The sequence below is a fragment of the Mizuhopecten yessoensis genome, unplaced genomic scaffold (assembly GCF_002113885.1).
Source record: "Mizuhopecten yessoensis strain PY_sf001 unplaced genomic scaffold, ASM211388v2 scaffold4537, whole genome shotgun sequence".
Classification (NCBI taxonomy): domain Eukaryota; kingdom Metazoa; phylum Mollusca; class Bivalvia; order Pectinida; family Pectinidae; genus Mizuhopecten; species Mizuhopecten yessoensis.
Genome location: NW_018405596.1, coordinates 342,958 through 363,755, shown reverse-complemented (window position 1 = coordinate 363,755; position 20,798 = coordinate 342,958). Strand labels below are relative to the sequence as shown.

General features: G+C 37.2%; 1 protein-coding gene across 2 annotated transcripts in view; it reads left to right on the top strand.

The window, feature by feature from the left end:
- Positions 1–72: 72 nt before the first annotated feature.
- LOC110449254 (potassium voltage-gated channel subfamily H member 8-like) overlaps positions 73–20,798 on the top strand; it is a 138,922-nt gene continuing 118,196 nt past the window's right edge. For both annotated transcript variants that reach the window (XM_021496004.1, XM_021496002.1), the window contains exon 1: positions 73–758. In XM_021496004.1, the coding sequence (XP_021351679.1) occupies positions 683–758 (76 nt within the window). In that variant the 5' untranslated portion in view covers positions 73–682. The remainder of the gene's footprint in view (positions 759–20,798) is intronic.

The window sequence follows — 20,798 nt, the reverse complement described above, 5'->3', positions numbered from 1 at the left end:
CGGAGTGAGAACTATTATTGCTGGGACACAGTGTCATACGGCGGCACGCGGGGGTTCCAATCATCAGTTCAAGCGCGTGGAGCGCGCGCGCGACATCTATCCTAGTCTCTGGACTGATCGGTCGGTGATCGATACCATTTCGATATTGAAATCAATACACCTTCACTACTGCTGTCACCATAACGCGGAGACACACTCGCTAGAATAGAGGGACGAGTGTGTTGTATCTCTGCGCTAGTGTGTTATGAGGCGAAATGAATTAAAAAAGTCGTCACTGTGATCGAGACACGAAAAACGCTTACAATCGATTGGAGGAAAACACAGCGCTCATCTGTTAACGCTAAAACAGTGTGTTACCGGCAATGGTAGACGTGAGACGTGTGTCGTTACAATGACGGAAATGGGTGTAGACGAGACAGACGACAAGGATTCTCATCACCAAATCGTCGAATGTCCATATGTCATCTACCATTGCTTTCATCGCGTGTTGTACACGGCAATGACACCTATACAATGCTCACCGTAGTCAGTTTTAAATCAGTGCTTTTAGTTGCACAGAAATTTCAACGGTAGATGAATTTATTTTTGTCATCAACCTTTACCTTACACGACCAAAATGTTGTGTGCTTTAGTGAAAAGCACGTGCGTTTGTTTATATTCGGTGTAGTGCAATAGTGCGAGGATGACGAATCGGAAAGGATTTTTAGCTCAACAAAATACATTTTTGGATACCATAGCAACCCGGTTCGACGGTACCCGTAAGTACAAATATCATTTCAATTCTTATTTTCATATTTCTTTGGGTGTTTTTTTGTCTGTGTTAGTCATATATTGCCTTTAGGGTTAGTGAAGAGGAACCCGTAACACCGGGAGGGGTTAAAAGTCATTTTTGGCAAGTAGAGCCCCATGTCAAGTGCGCCGTTACGGTTAGAGTGCGCGCACGTGCGTTTTATAAACTATGCCGTAGAGGCTTTTAGCCAACACAAATACCTTTATACTATTAAAATATACAAATAACCACCAATCCGGCTCTACATATGATGAGGATATATATAACATCACTTTTAGTTTGAGATGAAAATAGAGTACGATAATAACTGCTATATGACGTGCATTAATAGACTTTTAATGTTTCGTGTAAATAATTGCCGTTTACCTATACATCTTGTGTACGACGACGTCAGCAGTTCTTGGTTGTTTTTGTCTTTGTAAATAGGAACCGCTAGTGTACCGTAAACCGTTATTATGTGTAGTAATCTAAGTAATTGTGGTGCTGTGTATTTCGACGAAAAACTTTACAGCATGTTTACGTTAGTACTTGGATAGCGGCCTGTCGATCACGTGGTTTACATACTAGTTCACGATAAACAGTATACAAATAGGGCCTTGTATGTAAATCGTAAATATTGTTTACGAATTCATTTGAGTGACCAAAAATATTCGTCTTTCAAAGACGTGAATCAACATAATGGCGTTGACATTTTCGCATGTTTAAACATGCATTATTCACATGTAAAGGGTTAAAATCGTATAATATTTCACTCAAGTGGAAGAAAATGCCAATAATTTAATTTATAATTAAATGGACAAAGTAGCTTTCTAACTGATAAGTGTCATCATGAAGAAAAAACAACAGCACTACTTAAGGAAAATAGGTTTCTATTTTTTTTTTAAATTTGTAAATTTGATTTACGTTTTATTATTCTTCCAGACAGCTTAAACTTATATTAAGTCATATACTTGCGTTTTGTCAAACATCAACGATCGGGCGCACGTGAGACCCATCTAACGCGAGTTAACCTTCATGTATACGAGACGCGATGGAATTGAGCAAGTTACGGCCCCCATGACGCTTGTCATCTGTCAACGCAGTAACTGGCTCCAGAACGCTTGTGATGTTGTATGGCCTACAAGGAAATGTCAGTATTGTCATTGTAACGTGCAATGTACGTGCATATTCTGCAAGCAAAAACCTCGTGCAATTCGTATTCAGTGATATGAATTAATATTTGTCATCTGTAATGTTCTCTGTGCTTGCAATATGCTGATTTTTGTATCTGCTGCTTTGTTAATGATGTGTTCATGTATGGAATACAAAACGAATGTGCATACATCACGTGCAACGACCGTTTGCACGTTTGTTTCGAATTCAACGGCCTCGCAACAGCTAGGTTTACATGCAGTACCGTATGTGCTGAATGCTTGTTTTTATCCACTATAACCGACATGACATTGGGATTAAAGTTTAGAACGGCATGCACATTGCATCGTCATTGACTTCGTATTAAAAAAAACCGATGCAAAGCGCTGTCAGCGTAAGAAAGAACGACATATACCGTATGTGGTGGAGGTTACTCAGTTAAATGAAGCACACAGTGAATGCTGCCATACATACAATGAACAATTACATTCATATTCTGTCGTCTGGGATACCAATTAAATGAAGCAAAATGCAAAGCATATCATTCGATATGGGTCCCGATGGCAATTTCAAATTCTACATCATATTTCTAATTAGACTAAAACGAAGCAGAATGCAAACACTGGTCGAACCATACCGACACGAACACCCATTATACTTGGCCATAATCCGCCACTAACGACATAGTGACGGCTGTTAGAAGTTTTAAGCCTTCTTCCTTTCGAGACTCTATTCGGATTTGCTGAAATTAGATTTTGCATTGGAAACCTTTCGTAATGATACAAGCTATATAGTCATCCATAGTGACAGACTATCCTACCCTTCAGGACCGTTGCTTGGAGCGTTCTTACAAAAAGCCACTCGGTATATACAGTTACATAAAAAATAAAAAGAATTTGCCACACATAACATTAAGGTTTTTGTACAAGATGCGACGGCTTCAGGTTTCAGAAAGTCATGGGCCTCAGAAATCCGCTCCGTATCAAGCATAATTTTCCGCAATACAACCCGTGCCCGCCATTAGGCCGGGTCGAAATAGCTCTTTGCACATCTGACGTTTCGCTGTGGACGTCAATACTGATATTTCGACATGAAGAAATTGGGAAATACTGTTCAAACGTAGCATGCTGTCATACATGAAACAGGCAAACATTGACGATGCCTTCTCAAAACTTTCATTTGTATCCTACATTTGGAATGTTAGAAATATTATATTTCATTTGTTTGAAGAAAAAAAAACATTTAGTTAAACAAATTACGAGTACTGATTTTCAAAAGAAACACGCTGGTATGTCTTAACCATTGGCATTTCATATATTGATAATAATTTTGAACTCGCTAATTTCAGTCGTCCAAAAATACCTCATGTATTGTATTAAATAACAGGACTTTGTAGACACATGTGATCAATACACGCATTACACAACCGCCTGCCTTACTACATGTACATCTGTGACAGCAAATGTCACCGGGCTTGACTTTAATAAATTCTAATATTTTTCAGATGAAATTCCGACGCTTGCGGCTAAAATTCATCAAGTTTATTAATTAAAACTGACAACGATGTTTACGCAGCTGTGAACTCGATGTTTTCTGTACGATTTTACAAACATTATTTTATAAACGACATTGGTGGTTCTCGACGCTTAGTGTTCAACTTTTTCTGTGAGATGTATAAACGAGGCATACAATTGTACGTCTGTAGGTTGGAGGCCCGGTGAGATATAACAACGGCAAACAATGAACATTTAGCCGTCTTTATCAAAGACGCCTACCTAGTGGCGTTAACTTGTTGTTGAACTTAATGCATCGATGATATGCTATTTCATTAAAGAATTAACCATTTGGATATACAATGTATTAATAAATTTAAAAATGAATTTGAAATTGAGGTCTTTTGATAATATTTATATAATGATTTTTTTCGCTGCTGTCGTTGTTGCTGCTGAAATGTTGCTACAGGATTTCGTTTTTGTTTTTTACGGAATAGTGTTTCAATTATTATCTGCTGAAACCCGTGTTGTCTACTTCACCATTGAAGCATTTAAACAATTTTGTGCTAAAAGCAATTACTTTTTTTATTTCCTATCTTGTTCGACAGTGTCTTGAAAACAGAAATTTGAAGAATATTTCATTTTATAATATTGACATTATTGCGAAAGACTATCTCAAAATTTTCATTTACTGATTTGCTGAGTTTCCGGACATAAAGTAATATGATATAATAAAAACGTAAATCATCACTCAAATGGTGGAATATCGATACCACATATTTATTTTAAAATGTTGATTTTCCTGATTTTGGTTTTAATAAATACAATGTAAAGTGTGTAACCTCACAGCGGTCATATAATTAAAACATATTTGTATAGAACAAATTATATCCAATTAAAATTTGGAATTAGTGAATGGTTTCCGATATGTAGAGAATGGCGCTTGGACGAGGTCGTTTTTGCAATGCACATTGTGCATTCATAGTTACTGAAACACGCAGACCAGCATTATTAATAATGCAAAGCAGGTCACTACCCTTTATAGTGAAACACTATATATTAGACTGCGTTGACCTTCAGTCAGCAAGAACTGATTGGAAATCAATATAACAAGTATTTAATCACTTTTTTTAACCCTAAAATAAATGCCTCCACTGTTCTCCACTATCTACAAGCTTCCAGTCTATTCCGTCAGATATAAGTAACCCTTACTGCCAAGTATGTCAGTGTTTTAATCACCTTTAACATGCCTTTATCAATAATATGTTAATCTAATAACTGTTTTAGATTGAAGGGCTTTATGTTATAAAATAAGGACTTTTTTTCTCTCTTTTCGTCATATTCATTAACGATCATTTTCTTGTTATTCCTACGATCTTTTGTTTTCCAAGTTTATCATTGTTTTCTATTGTCAATAGTACTGTCATGCCATGTTCGTCAATTTAATTAACATCAATCATCTGTGTGGCTGCCAGCCGTAGGTACTGTATACATACCTTTATGTAATAAGGCCCATGACAGTAACATATAGTAATTCCTCTAACTGTGCTCATTGCACGATCGTAATGACGATACATATCTACTCATTTGCGTTCAACCGTATAGATAGTACGCCAAGTAATTAACAAATGGTTTGAAACGAGCGCACGCGCGTGTGTGTGTCCTTCGGCGTTAAGATGTGAAGTATACGATGCTCCTATGAACGTTAGATAGGCTGCTCGTGTAATAAAAGTGCAATAAATGTAATGAGTGTCCTGGGTAAGTTGAGGAGCAATTAAACAAACATTGTTATTATGTTTCTACACGGCAATAATCGCTGGAAACATTACAAACTTGCTTCATGCCATGTGGGTCTGTATTTTCGTCATGAACGTTAGTTTTAGTTTGAAAGGATTTTGTCAGACGTTAGCAGATGAAGTTCAAGTGTAAAAAAAAAGTAGAATTGTTACGGGGTTATATAATTTTATAACGATTCCCATCATACTGGAGAGTAGTTATTAACAATATGAAATACCATGACCGGAAACTTAGTTGATAAACTCACTGTTTTTAGTCCCCGTTGAGATGTGATTTAAAGGAGGAAATTATGACTTGCATCTCTGCTTTTGCTATAGAGTAAACGACCAAGCTAGTCAGACAAATCCGAACAAATTGTAAGTCTCGTTGGAGATATAAAACAGAGCTCTGTGATTCTCTACCTTATCATGATACATAACAAGTACAATAGATATTATTTTTTTCAGATATTTTTATGTTTTCATATTTTTTTTATTTTTTTTTTAATGGTTTTACGTCCTTTATCATATTAGTACTGTGTTCAGTATTAATGACTAATATATACAAGATATTACAGGTTAACTCTATTTTGTCGTTAGCAAATAGAGCGAGACACGAACGGTTCCGAAGTATTTGTACCAAATAATGATAGGCTGTTGTAAACATGTTCCCTCATACAGGCATGTGATATATTTCCGTACAGGTTTTTTTACCGAACTGTTAATTATTTATCTGTTTGGTTAAGACGTTTCGGACCATTAACTCAATACGTGCATAAAGGATTGTATTGAAGAGCACGTGTGCTTCGTCTATTTGTCAAGAGAAAAATCGAAATTCAGTTTCGGAAAAATCCGAACTTTTAAGTAAGGAAATGAACAAAGAAGAAGAATGGTCATAATGGAATTATCTCTTAAGATTATAACCTCCATTATAAGATTATTCTTGTATTTTTTAAGAGTGATCTCCATTAATTGTATGTGTAATGATTCGTAATAACCCGGGCGTTATTGATTTATCCACATAAGTTACAGATTTTATTTTTCATCTAGTGAAATCAGAAATACCATTCATAACATTTACCTCTTTATGTTTCGTTTTGTGGAACGTCTTCGAAAAGAATCATATGCTACACCTCCTTAAGTCTCCATGCTACACCAAGGTAGCATATCTCCTTAAGTCTCCATGCTACAACAAGGTAGCATATCTCCTTAAGTCTCCATGCTACACCAAGGCAGCAAATCTCCTTAAGTCTCCATGCTACACCAAGGTAGCATATCTCATTAAGTCTCCATGCTACACCAAGGTAGCATATCTCTTAAGTCTCCATGCTACACCAAGGTAGCATATCTCTTAAGTCTCCATGCTACACCAAGGTAGCATATCTCTTAAGTCTCCATGCTACACCAAGGTAGCATATCTCCTTGAGTCTCCATGTTACAACAAGGTAGCATATCTCCTTAAGTCTCCATGCTACAAAGAGGTAGCATATCTCCTTAAGTCTCCATGTTACACCAAGGTAGCATATCTCCTTGAGTCTCCATGTTACAACAAGGTAGCATATCTCCTTAAGTCTCCATGCTACACCATGGCAGCATAACTCCTTAAGTCTCCATGCTACACCATGGTAGCATAACTCCTTAAGTCTCCGTGTTACAACAAGGTAGCATGTCCCCTTAACAGCCGGGAACTAATTATGCAGTCATTTAAGGACGTGCGCAGGGTTTGGTGGTGGAGGAAAGCCGGAGTTCCCAGAGAAGAAAGCCGGAGTTCCCGAAGAAACAAACACCGAGTACTTGGCGACTGCCCCATGTAGGCTTCGGACCCGTGACCCAGTGGTAGAGGGGGGCTAGTGGTAGAAGAATGTCAGATGCCTTAACCATTTGGCCAGCGCGGCCATCGTCCGCTGGTTCTGCCATAATGCAGCCCAACATTTTTTTCACCCGAGCACATGTATGACGCTGAAATTGTTTTCAAATTGCAGTTAGTATACAGTATCAATTTTTGTTATTCTGATTGGTAGTAGGAGGTATAACAAGTATTTATATTATTTATCTCTAATGTGGTGATTCTTAATTAACCCGATCGAAATAATCAATGTCTAACCGCGAATAATTCTATATCATTCCGACATTACTGTCAGTGTCATAAATTATTCACGAAGTTTTCACGATACATTTCTCGTCGCAAATTTGAAAAAAAAATCATTAATGCGTGGCGAAGATAATGGCATTGTTATGGATAATAAGTGATCTGTGACATTGCACCTGTGTTGTTCTACAGGTAAAAATATAGGCCATATTCAATGTTATATTAGTCGGAACTCCCTTGGATCTTTTAAAATCCGGTCGATACAATCTGCGGAATGTTTCCGGGCCGTAACAAGGTTCTCAGCGACCATAGGGAAATTACACATATACGCAATATATATACCCGTATGTATATAATCAATGTGTTATGGAAATGAATTCGGAAACTCCCCGAAACGGAATTAATTATAATGTGATAATGATATGGTATGTAAATATGTGTGGACACATGACCTGATAATGAACAGGGACTCGGGAGGATCGCAAGCAATTACCTTATTGACGAACTAGGAAGTCATTTTATGATTGACACTGTCTTCATTACGACACTTTATAGGTCAAATATGTACATCATCGGATTCAATATGACCAGCCCCAAACAAAATCCAGATAAAGTTATGTATTTGTTGTTAAATTAAAAGGACAGCCGTCTGGCCAGGGAGGGCCAGTGGTATACAACTTAACAAATATAACGTTAGAATAATGATGAAATGAAAAAAAATCTGCCTATGTCATTCATAGCCTATATGAATGTCATGTGAATGTGGTAGAGTTATACAGTGACAAGGCCATACGATGGTAAATATAATATGATGACCAGCGAGATAGTATAATCATGGCCGAATTAAAGTCCTATACAAGTGAGACCATCACTAAGGACTACTGGCTTGTCGCATCATGATTATACAGGTTGTATCTTGTCTTTACCATCACGCGCAGAGCACGCTACCAGGGCATATGGCGATCTGCGAATGATGTAGATGCATATGTTGTGCCTAGTTCAGCCGATTCCGACCGCAATGACTTATCAACCTTTAGCGACAGCACGTGACACCGAGCCCAGATTCTGACTCCCAAAGAAATGCAGTGTAATTTGTGATTCCGTGTAGAAAGCCTGCTTTGTGTATTGCAACAAAACGCGACATCAAGTCAGATTACATATTTTCATCGTCAACCTATACAGTCTGATGTTAAAAGGATCCCATATCAATAAAAATTTCTTCATATTCTATTGATTTTTTTTTTAAGTATAAGAGTATGCTAATCCTAGGTAAACTGTATCATTTTTTCCGCTTTGAAGCTTGACACAAATAACACTCGTCTAGTATTCCAGGAAAACAACAGTTTGTTGAAATAACTTTCGCAGCTTCGATTCTCTCCCACTTCAAAACGTTTAGTCAAGTTAGATTGCAGATTATTAATGAAAGTAAAAAAAAAAAAAAAAAAAAAAAAAAAAATGAAAATGGCACATGGTTTCCGGATGTTTCTAGTCAAATTTCCTATCTTCAAAGAAAATTGATCTACAATGTTATAATGTATCTAATTATGTAAACCCCTTAAACCATCGCACCACATTTTTTAAAATTGATTTCTCAACGGTTTTGAAACCGATCATATGTAATGAACAGCATGGTTTTATATCTAAACGCTTAAAGGTCACGAATCGAGTCTGTTTTACTGATTTTATTTTATTTTCATTGAAAATGACACATGGTTTCAGGATATTTCAAGTCAAATTTTGTCAACCCCGAAACCATCGCACTACCTTCTATGTTGTCTTGGATTGATTAACGATCGCACATATTATCTTTATTATTTATGAATTTAAAATTGGCGATATAAACAACGCGCTCTGTGTTGCTGTGAAGTGTATACCACTATGTGCAGCACGCCTTATTAGAAGTGAGCGGAAAATGTCGGGCTACCTGTCAGGGATTTTGTATTAGTATTTAGCGGTTCATGTCGGGCTGTCTGTTGGGATTCTGTTATTGACTTTAGCTCTACAACAATCGTCCAAGTCACCGGATTGTGAAATTCAAACGAAGACCATTGTTTTCCTATAAACATGGCGTGATGCAAAAGCAAACATCAGGCTATGCTATTGTTTGAATGGTAGATCCGGTGCATATTCTCTTGGCATGTGTGAACATTTATTGGAACGATAAAGTGTACCGAGTTAATGACCTCGCCATGTGTGCCGTAGCTTCGTGTAAATTCTAAAATTGATATATACATCAGGAATATATTTCATTGTATTATACCTTCACAACTCTATAAAAAAAGGACGACTTTAATTGTTACAACTATTAATGTTCTTTCCTCAGTAGTAACTCTGTACTGTAGCTTTCACAGCTCACGGAGTTAACATATGACATATAGTGTCTTCTCAACGCCTGTTCTAACACTCAGAGTTTTGGGGAAACTTGTGTTCTTTAGATCAATAATATCTTGAAATAGGTTATTCTACACGACACCACAGGGACCAAGTGTTTAAGACGTCTGTCATTCTGCTACTAACCCTCGTCCACTGGGTTGCGGGTTCGAGACCTACGTGGGGCAGTTACCAGATACTGGCCGCAGGTCGATTTTGTTTTCTCCCTCTGGGTATTCCGGCTTTTCTCCTCCACCACCGAAACCTACCACGTCCTTAACTGACAATAGGACGTAAAACGCAAACAAACTAAACCAGTCTACATGGAACACTCAGATCTACGCTGACAACATGTTACGATCACGATAATGGCGTCATTCCAGCTGTTGCAGTATTTAGTATACAGTAGATTTGTTCATTGTTATTACATACATGTAGTGGCTGTCAATCATAGTTTCCTGTATCCCTTAGGGAACAGTCGTGTTGGGTCCCACATGTGGGGCAGGGTCCGCTAATCCTTCCCGAAACGTTTGTCGTTGTGTTAACGACGACGCAGAAATGGCTGTTTTTCATGAAAAATTAAAACAATTAAAGGAAAAAGGTGGATAAAGGATAAACGTTAAAGGCATCTAAGTAAAGTATTGTCTCCTACAGTATGCAGGGTTCACACGAATAAATATTGTACTACATGCTGTATATGTACATACTTGACAAAGGCTTCAAAATGTATTTTTGGAAGTTTAGCGGCATATCATAAGACTGATGGCTTCTGTTTTTGACAAACCGGAAATTTACAAGCCAAACCGACGAAATTGTTCGTGGACACCTTCTGACATTTGGCACCATACAAATCCGCCATCAGTTAATAAACTCAACTAAAACTGTACCTTTTTCCAAAGTTAAATATCTGTAGATTTCATTCAATGAAAAAATGCCATTTTTTACCAATATAAACTTATCAGAGGTACCGAATATAATCGGAATACTTTTTAGATAGGACTTACAATCGTATGAAACACTTGCTGATTGGCTGATTAAGTTGTGCGAGGCCTGCAGTGTAAAAATTCTTCGTCCCGCTGCCGGTAGAAGATATGTTTACCGGAAGTTGATCCTTTGAATGTCGTAAAAAGGTAAAATTTTCGAAACCTGTACAAACTTGCATTTATTAAACTTTTATAGGTGAAATGAGGCTCTGCAACACTAACATTATGTACGTTGGATGTCACTGTTGGTTCTAATGCCGTTCGTATGATAAAGGTCAATTTATTATTGATATCTTAACGATCAAATTCTTGTCGATCGAAGAATCTTTCACACTACACATACATAAAAAATGACACTTTCGGCATTCATTTTTTTTTTTATATATATATTTACCAGGGCATGGCATAGTAAAATAAACTGCACTCTTCAACATGGCAACTGGACAATATTCACATTCAATATGCCAATTTGTAACTTTCCATTTCAGCATGCCAACTGGAAGATGGTTAATGCGTAGGTGTCGTATTACTCGGATAGAGGGATGTTTTAATATAATTCCCATTGTTTAGCAGTTGTGTACAGTTCGGAGAGGAAACACACGTTAAAGTCCGATAAATCAAGTGAAACAGACAGATATGTGCTCTCCAAATTAATTATTTAACGGTAATCAGATAATGAAGGAATAGGCGACCTGGCCATCTATCAGCCTCAGCAGCTTTGTTGATAAAAAAAAAATGATTTCATGAATTGCTTTTGTCCCCAGTCTATTTTTTTCCAAATAAACAGTAGATGCGGGGATTGGAAATGTTCCCGTTATTAAAAGCTTTACGGAAATGCATGCTAATTCTCGGATCACAATGAAATGAATTTAGTTTTTGTAGATAATGTCGCGCAATAAGTATATTGCTTTGTGGCCATGTGTGCAGAGGTATATGGAGAGTAAACCTCATCGCCGGACCGATCAATATGTGAAGCAGTTTAACACATGTTGTATATTGTATAAACAATTGTATGACCTAATTGTTGTCTGGGATTATTGTGATGAACAATAAACATATACAAACATCCGGGAAAGCACACCATCGATAACAGAACAAGAAAAGTAAGACAAAACAACAAACGCAGACAAACATAGAAAAACAACAGTCAAATAAAAGGAAAACAGACAAACCAAAAGTAGTTATACATACAACGACCAGTACAAAAACAATAACACACAGACATATCACAGACAAACCAAAAGTAGTTATACACACAACACCCAGTACAAAAACAATAACTCACAGACATATCACAGACAAACCACATAACACACAGACATATCACTGACAAACCACAAGTAGTTATACACACAACACCCAGTACAAAAACATTAACACACATACATATCACAGACAAACCACATAACACACAGACATATCACAGACAAACCACAAGTAGTTATACATACAACACCCAGTACAAAACCACATAACACACATACATATCACAGACAAAACCACATAACACACAGACATATCACAGACAAACCTTATAAAATGTTGGCATATAAATCACAGACAATCGACAGACGAAAGCACATCCACACCTACAGCTCTTAACAAATAGAAATATTTATTATTGAATCCACAAATAAATCACACGATACATGCATTACAGACAATCTCTGAATTAGCACAGACAGAATAATTACTACAGCACAGCTAACAGCATCATATACAATACAAAATAACAAAACACTAACAAACCACCAACTCAGAATCATTCATGTTCAAAAATCGCCGGCAAACTGTAGACAAATATCAGATATCTGGGCTTAAACTACATGTACTATTAAATATCACACAGTAAAACAGCATCCACATACAACAAGTAAAACAATTCCCAACATCTGTTGACAAGTAGCAACTATTTATACAACCATTTAAAACGCAACCCCGTTGAGTGACGAAAACAAATATTGACATTACATTTATAATGCAATCTTCATCCAATCATCTGTTCAATATTCCGCGGTGGCCAAGTGGTTAAGGCGTCTGGCATTCTGTTACCACCAGCCCTCCACCACCGGGGTCGCGGGTTTAAGACCTACGTGGGGCAGTCGCCAGGTACTGGCCGTAGGGAGGTGTTTTTTTTCTGCGGGAACTTCCGGTTTTCCTCCACCACCAAAACCTGACACGTCCTAAATGACCTTAGCTGTTAATAGGACGTAAACAACACCAACAAACCAAATGTTCAATATTGGGGTCAGATTACGGTCATGATAAATATATGAAGAAAACCAGTCAAAAGCGCCTTTTAAACAAATCGATGTATTATCTTACTTTGGTTGGAAGCGGTATGCTAAACGATGGAACAAGATAATGCAAAACAAAATGGTAATAATTTTACAACAGCATTTAATTTTGTATGACGAGTGAGCCATCAGTATAAAGAAAGCTAGTAGCATCTACTAATACGTACAAAATACAATGAACACCTACTAAACACTGAAACAGCGAGCGTCGTTCGGCTTGCCAAATCCTGATAGTCTTTGAGGGAGTAATGCTCTTTTTGCCTTTACTATACAAAATGTGTTTACAAATTATATGACTTTATCTGAAACGTTTCGCGATAAATGCCACAGCACCATTTCTGTACGATATTTACCTAATTACTGACTTCTGACGAAAATGTGTATCCACGTTATATATTAACAATGCGTAATTGAGATAATTTTGGTTGGTAATTAAGTACAATTGCAATGGATGATATATAACAAATGCCATACGCATGCGTTATAAAAGCTTTGTTCTGATGCTAGCGTAAGTACAGCTTGTATAATCAAGAATAATATAATGAGTCGGTGTTACTATTCATTGTTACATAAGTCTTATTGCACTTTTTTCAAATTTCTGTGCATATATTTCGAATTTTACAATGTACATTGTACCTGCGTGGTTATAGATTTTACAATTAATTTTTGAATAAAGGATTCATAAATAATAAATAAATATACAATATTTGATATAGAGCCCGGCGTCCTACCACTAGACTACCGTGCCTCATAAATCAATACTATTTTGAGGAATTCTCAGGAGCAGGACGATTCTGTTGTATTATTTTCGTACTTTTAAATTGTGTCGCAAACGTTGTCAGCGTTCATGTTACAAATATAGACGTTACACAGACACAGGCGACTGCATCTCAAAAACAATGGTAATAGCATCTTCGCTAGCCAAGGGTTCGCTTCGTATACACTCCATACGAAGCGAACCCTTGGCGAGCGAAGATGTGGTTATAGATACAGTATGCCAAACGATAATTACATTCTATCATAAAGCTGTTTCGTTCTGCTGGTCTCATCAGTGATTTAAGTTGCCAATTGTTTTAAAATCAGATAACAAAAGAAGTAAGTTGTTCAACCTTCTTCAAACAAAAGTCTGCATGTATATCGCATGCTTTGAGTAATTTCGTTAAAACGGCAACATGGTGTACCACATCTATCATAACAGATTCTGATAGAACTTGGGTCGATCCGCACTTGTTAAATATTAACAGCATCACTATATAGCTATATGACGTAAAAACCGCATCATAGTATATATCATCTATTAATATAATAATGTTTACATTACCTTTTTACAAAGTATTTTGGTTAGCTGTGAAATCCGATTCACCATGAAACTCGTTTAGATGAAGATGTGTGCCAACGCCTTTGTTTCAACAAATGAACTTTTAGATTGAAATGTTCAAAAATAGAAATTCATTTCGAGCATGCTTTGATTTATGATAACAAATGTGCAGTAAAATAGTTTCTCTTCAAATGATTAATTTATTGCCAGTGAAAGTAAATTTGAACATAAGATGCAAACATCGGCTCTTTTTCATAATGTGATGTTAACAAATGATAACATCCAGCGTTGATGTTGTTAGCACGGTGTGACTGGGTGTAGAGTATTGTGCTGGGTGCCTGTGGCATGACAGTACATTATTTCAGCCCAATTACACACATGGAAGCAACTCCTTAGCTGCATCCTCGATAATCCAGGGGTTATGATCACTTACGCTCTCTGCATCATTGGTATATATTGTAGCAAAGTTGAAAGGTCAGAGTGCGGCACCTTGTTGATGAGACAAGAAGACTTGTTGGATCCTTTGATGCACATCAAAAGAATATCGCGGTCGCGTATCGTAAAATGTGCTTGCTTTGAAGTCGGGTGTCGCACTTCTGTAATCTTCAAAGGACAAGTATCAGCCTAGCGATTGGTCAGTTTTTTCACCCAAAACCAATCAAACAGCTCTCTTCTTGCCTTCAGTTTTGCTATGATATATTCAAAGGGTTAAGGGAGCGTAAGTGAGCGTAACCGCTGGAGTATCGGGGATGCCTTAGCTGTTGATAGGGCACTAAACCTAATCAACCAAACCAGTCATAGATCTTACTAGTTGTGCCATTTGAGCATCGAAAGACTTTCCGACAGATAAAACGACGATATTATTGTTTTTTTTTTTTTTAAACTTTTCAATGGTTCTTACCGTATTTTGCCTTCTTTATAAAAATGTATGTAGTAGTGAACCGTGGTGGCCAAGTGGTTTAGGCGTCTGGCATTCTGCCACCGCTAGCCCTCCACCACTTGGTCGTGGGTTCGAGGCCTTCGTGGGGCAGTCGCTTGGTGCTGGCCATAGGTCGTTGGTTTTTCTCCGGGAACTCCGGCTTTCCTCCACCTCCAAAACCTGACACGTCCTAAACTGACCATAGCTGTTAATAGGACGTAAAACGAAAACAAACCAAACCAAATGTTGTAGTCTCGCTGATGGTTCCTAACAATTAACATGGACTATATTTATACACAATTAATGTTACAAATATTTTCGTTCTCAAATCCTGTTTTCGGGACTGATTACCACGGTCAGAATAGTCCATGGCTGTACGTACCTTCTACCAGACGAGGAACAGAAATGACGGACAATATAACGAGCATTAATTGACATGACGAGTATCCATCACACATTCACCAGTGCTAGCCAGCTATACCAACTCTATTACATGTTTAATACTATGTAACATCATTATACCGGCAGGTTAATGTGCCATAAAGAAAATAATCTACCGTCCAAGCCTTGGGGTATAATTATAGCAAATAACTCTCCCGCTCAATTTTACACGGTATGGCATTATTTGTTGATCCAGGAGAAAATCAGAACCCTTAAGCGTGGCGTAAATAAAAGGCTAGAAGGGTAGGAGTCGACGACTTGTACACGGTGAGGCATTTGTTTTATTCATGGAGAAAAAACAACCCTTAAGTATAGTGTGAGGGAAAGGCTTGTAGGGGTCGGAGGCGACCATTTACAGAGTAATGCATTATATTTTGTTAAGGGAGAAAACAAAAACAGTTCATTATAGTGTGAGGGAAAGGCTTGTAGGGGACGGAGGCGACCTTTTACAGAGTAATGCATTATATTTTGTTAAGGGAAAAAACAAAAACACTTCAGTATAGTGTGAAGGAAAGGCTTGTAGGGGTCAGAGGCGACTATATTGTACAGAGTAAGGCATTATATTTAGTTAAGGGAGAAAGAAGGAACCCTTCAGTTGATTTTAAGTTTCTCAGGGAGGAAATAAGAACTCTTAAGGATATAGTGTTAAGGTAAAGGCTTGTAGAGGTCAGTGTAATTTCCGTTTTTCTCGGTGAGACCTTCAGTTACTCAGGGAGGAAATAAGAACTCTTAGGTATATAGTGTTAAGGTAAAGGCTTGTAGAGGTCAGTGTAATTTCCGTTTTTCTCGATGAGACCATCAGTTACTCAGGGAGGAAATAAGAACAATTATGTAAAGTGGGGTCGAGGCGACTATATTGTACAGGGTAAGGCATTTGTTTTATTCATGGAGAAAATAACAACCTTTAAGTATAGTGTGAGGGAAAGGCTTGTAGGGGTCGGATGCGACTATTTACAGAGTAATGCATTATATTTTGTCAAGGGAGAAAACAAAAACACTTCACTATAGTGTGAGGGAAAGGCTTGTAGGGGTCAGAGGCGACTATATTGTACAGAGTAAGGCATTATATTTTGTTAAGGGAGAAAACAAAAACACTTCATTGTAGTGTGAGGGAAAGGCTTGTAGGGGACGGAGGCGACCATTTACAGAGTAATGCATTATATTTTCTTCATTTTCTGCTGTTTTTTTTCTTCTCCATATGAGATAACAACGACTATATGTCTGAACCTATTGTCATCACCTGTTTTCTTAAATAAATGCCAGCTCTATTACTGGGAGAAGTTGTGAAAACTTGTGCTAGTGAAAGTCAATGACCAGTAGAAATGGAGAATTAACATTTGAAAAGTATGACAGAAAGCACGTGAAGGACTGGCACTATCACGACAGACAGGCACTTTCAGTACCACGGAAGACAACAGTCCGGGATAAGAAAAAAACTCGATGTAATTACCCTGATAAATAAACATTTCAATGAGGTCCATGCGGAAGGATAATAACGCGATGTGAACCGGTGACAATGGAAACGAAAAGTAGTCCGGTTTGACATGTAAATACATCATGAGGAAAACATAACACACCAGGAAACCACGCTCACTACTGTAGCCATTAAACTCACGGAGAACTCTTCTGCTTGGGAGATAAAACAGCAGTTTATGGCCTCAGTCAATTGACGTTTTCTCCCATCTCTAAAATTATGAAGGATAGTTAATAGTGATTTAATGTCTAATTAGGTAGTATCGCGTAATTGATGTAAAACGTTTCTTTTTGTCGATACACGAGTAGTTGTTGGCTTCATACCACACTTAAATGGCAATGACGTGTCGGTTCTGAACACAGAGTCATACAGTCGTGTAGGGGCTAACCGTGGGGGAGGCTATCGGCAGTATTAGCAGGGCAAGGAAGGAACAGACCAGGCACGCATGCACTTTGAAGATATATAGCACTGTAGAAAGCACACGACCTCAATGTCTGGGTTACAGGTTAACGAGAGCATGGGGTACGTTACTCTGTAGTATAAATATCTATTATTTAATTAGAAAAAGATTAAGCCTGATTGAACAGGAGATATATACGTCGGTGTCGTATGTTTGAAGCAGAAGCGGAGGAAAGCTTTTGTTTATTACAACAGTGTAATATGATCATGTTTAAACAATTCTAAACAATGTACGTGTAGCAAAATCTACCTGGATTTTAAATGTTTTACAGGGTAAATTAACAAATTGATCTCATTAACTTAGTACACAACCACTATAGGTTTCTTGGCCCCCAACTCACAGGTAAATCTGCTAAGAGCTTGTAAACTGTCTTGTCGATACCCACTAATTGGTAACACATTGGACGTGATTTCATTTTTCAGTCTTTTACTTACGACGTCATGTAGCATTGTTTTGCTCTGACATCTTCCTTTGTCATAAATCATGGCACCTGTTTCCCCCGTCAGAAACGTTCTAAGTGATTGTGTTTCTTTTGTCATAGCTATAACGTAAACGTTATGGGAGAAACATGTGATACATGTACCTGGTTCTCATGGTTATTTAACGTAGTTAACTTTAATATTCTGTAGACCTCGTGTCATTATTAATTTTGACCAACAATTAACTTGATCAAATGAATATGATCACAAGCCAGCATTTTTAGAGGAAAACGGGTCAGAGGGATGGCGTAACCAATGTGACCCTTGTACGATGTACATCGTACACCAATAGACAGACGGGATCGCAATCAATACATGTAAGTGGTTTATTAAAGTAACATGTCTGCACGTTTACAACACCATATTAAGCTATTAATTTGGCAGCCATTTCTTATCAGTTTCAATTGGTATGTTACATGTTATATTTGCGTACAAAATGCTATTCAGGTCATCTATAGATCGATATTTAGGTCACATAGACATCGATAGTTAGGTCACGTATACATCGATATTTTTTCCACATAAACATTGATATCTAGGTCACGTAGACATTATTTATGTTACGTAGAAATCTATTGATATTTAGGTCATATTCACATTTATATTGATATCACGTGGACGACGAAATTTAGGTCATGAATCATTTATATTAGGTCAGAAGACATCGCTATTTAGGTCACGATGACATCGATATGTAGGCCACAAAGACATCGATATGTAGGTCAAAAAGACATTGATATGTAGGTTAAAAAGACATCGATATTTAGGTCACGTAATCATCGATATTTAGGTCACGAAAACAACGATATTTTGGTAACGTAGACATCCTTTTAGGTCACAAACGACACAGACCACATGTGTACAAATCACAAAAACCAGGAAGGACACAATCTGATCAGTAACAGCTGTTTGTCGGAAGTCTTGTCTAGTGATGTTTATAATGAAAACTAAATTAGGAACACGCAGTGCTATAAATAGATCATATACGTGCTTACTTGAATAATGTTCTATATTTAGCCTCAATAACAATTATCTTTTTAGCTCGTCGTCGTTTGTAGAAACATGACGACACTCAAATTGAGTACGGCTAGGTTGTTGATCTGTCTAGCCGGTTGTGTATGGGCAACTGAGGAACAAATATATGATTTTCGTTTTTTCGATCTAATACACAAAACTAATAAGCAAGCATGTTCTCATCAGCATGTTTTCCATCATTTATAAACAGTATTATAGCACAGACAGACACAAATGGAACAAGCAGACAATGGGAAGATGTCAATATAAGTAAAGCAATCACAAATGACTTTATCAGGAAACATTTCGTAAAACGGCATCATCAAACAAACGTCTTAATACGAACCTAACACACATTTCTGGTAAAGAGTTATATTTTTACCAAAAAAGGCTTTCTACATCAGACGCTAATTTCATAATAATCCAGTATATAATGACAGGTGGCGCTGTATGGCAGTATCTAACAGGATTCCTTGTGCTGCGCTGGACTCGTTGATGGAAGGGATTGCAAAGCTTTCTTTGAAAGGTTAGCAAGTCACATGGTTCTTTGTTCGTTAATGCTTACAGTCTATTTGTCAATACAAAAGGTGCAATTTCGGGGAAAAAGTATGTTAATTGACATAGAAGTCTTTGCCATGGTTACCAGAGTGATATATTAGATCACTAGGTTGGTCCTTTTCACTGAAGTACTACAGACCAGCAGTTGAACTCGCTATAAACAAAAGCAGCTGCGGAGAACGTGCACCAGGATTGCAATCAACTCTGTATGCTTAATCGAAATTTGAAATACATGTACTCATTTATTTATAACAAGTTATCGAATCTTCAACCGCCTTATTTTTAAAATCCCTCAATCAAATCTTGGAACAGTCATTTTTTACTGACACAAATGCATAGTTTCTATGTTTATAACTAACTTCAGACGGAAAACTTCAGCCAGGGACCATTTTTGAATTTCAAAATGGTGTCTGGCTGAAGTTTTTCGCCTGAAGTTAGTTGACGGCGTCAATGTCTGAATTTTACGACACATTACGTTGAATGCAAGATTGCTCTAATGTTACGGCTGCAAAACCCCCAGAACATTCTCCGATTAGGTAATATTCGTACGCGGACGCTCTTTGAACAATATTTTCATAACATCATTTTCAGTATTAAAAAAATAATATATTTTACGTATCCGTACTAAATACTAGTACCAGAAATTAATAGTAGTATTCGAGGAAATGATAGTATCCTGACTTATAGTATACAACCAGTGTCTTTACTACACATTAGAGTGCTGACTAAAATTTGTATCCGGACTTAATATAAGTATCCGGATAAAATACTAATATCCGGACTAAATACTTGTATCTGGACTTAATGATTATATTTGGATTAAATAATACATGTAGTTTCAGAACTTAATACTAGTATCTGGACTTAAGACTATTTTCCAGACTTAATACAAGTATCCGAACTTTATACGAGTATCCGGACTTTATACGAGTATCCGGACTTTATACGAGTATCCGGACTTTATACGAGTATCCGGACTTTATACGAGTATCCGGACTTTATACGAGTATCCGGACTTTTGTACTACTAGTATCCGAACTTTTTACTAGTATCTGGATTTGATACTTGTTTCTGCACTTAATGCTTGTACCTTCAGTTAACAATAATATCTGGACTTATTAGTTGTATCCGGACTAACATGTCATATACGTATCCGAAGAAAATAATAGTATAATAGTAATGGGACGAAAGTATAGGACTGAATACT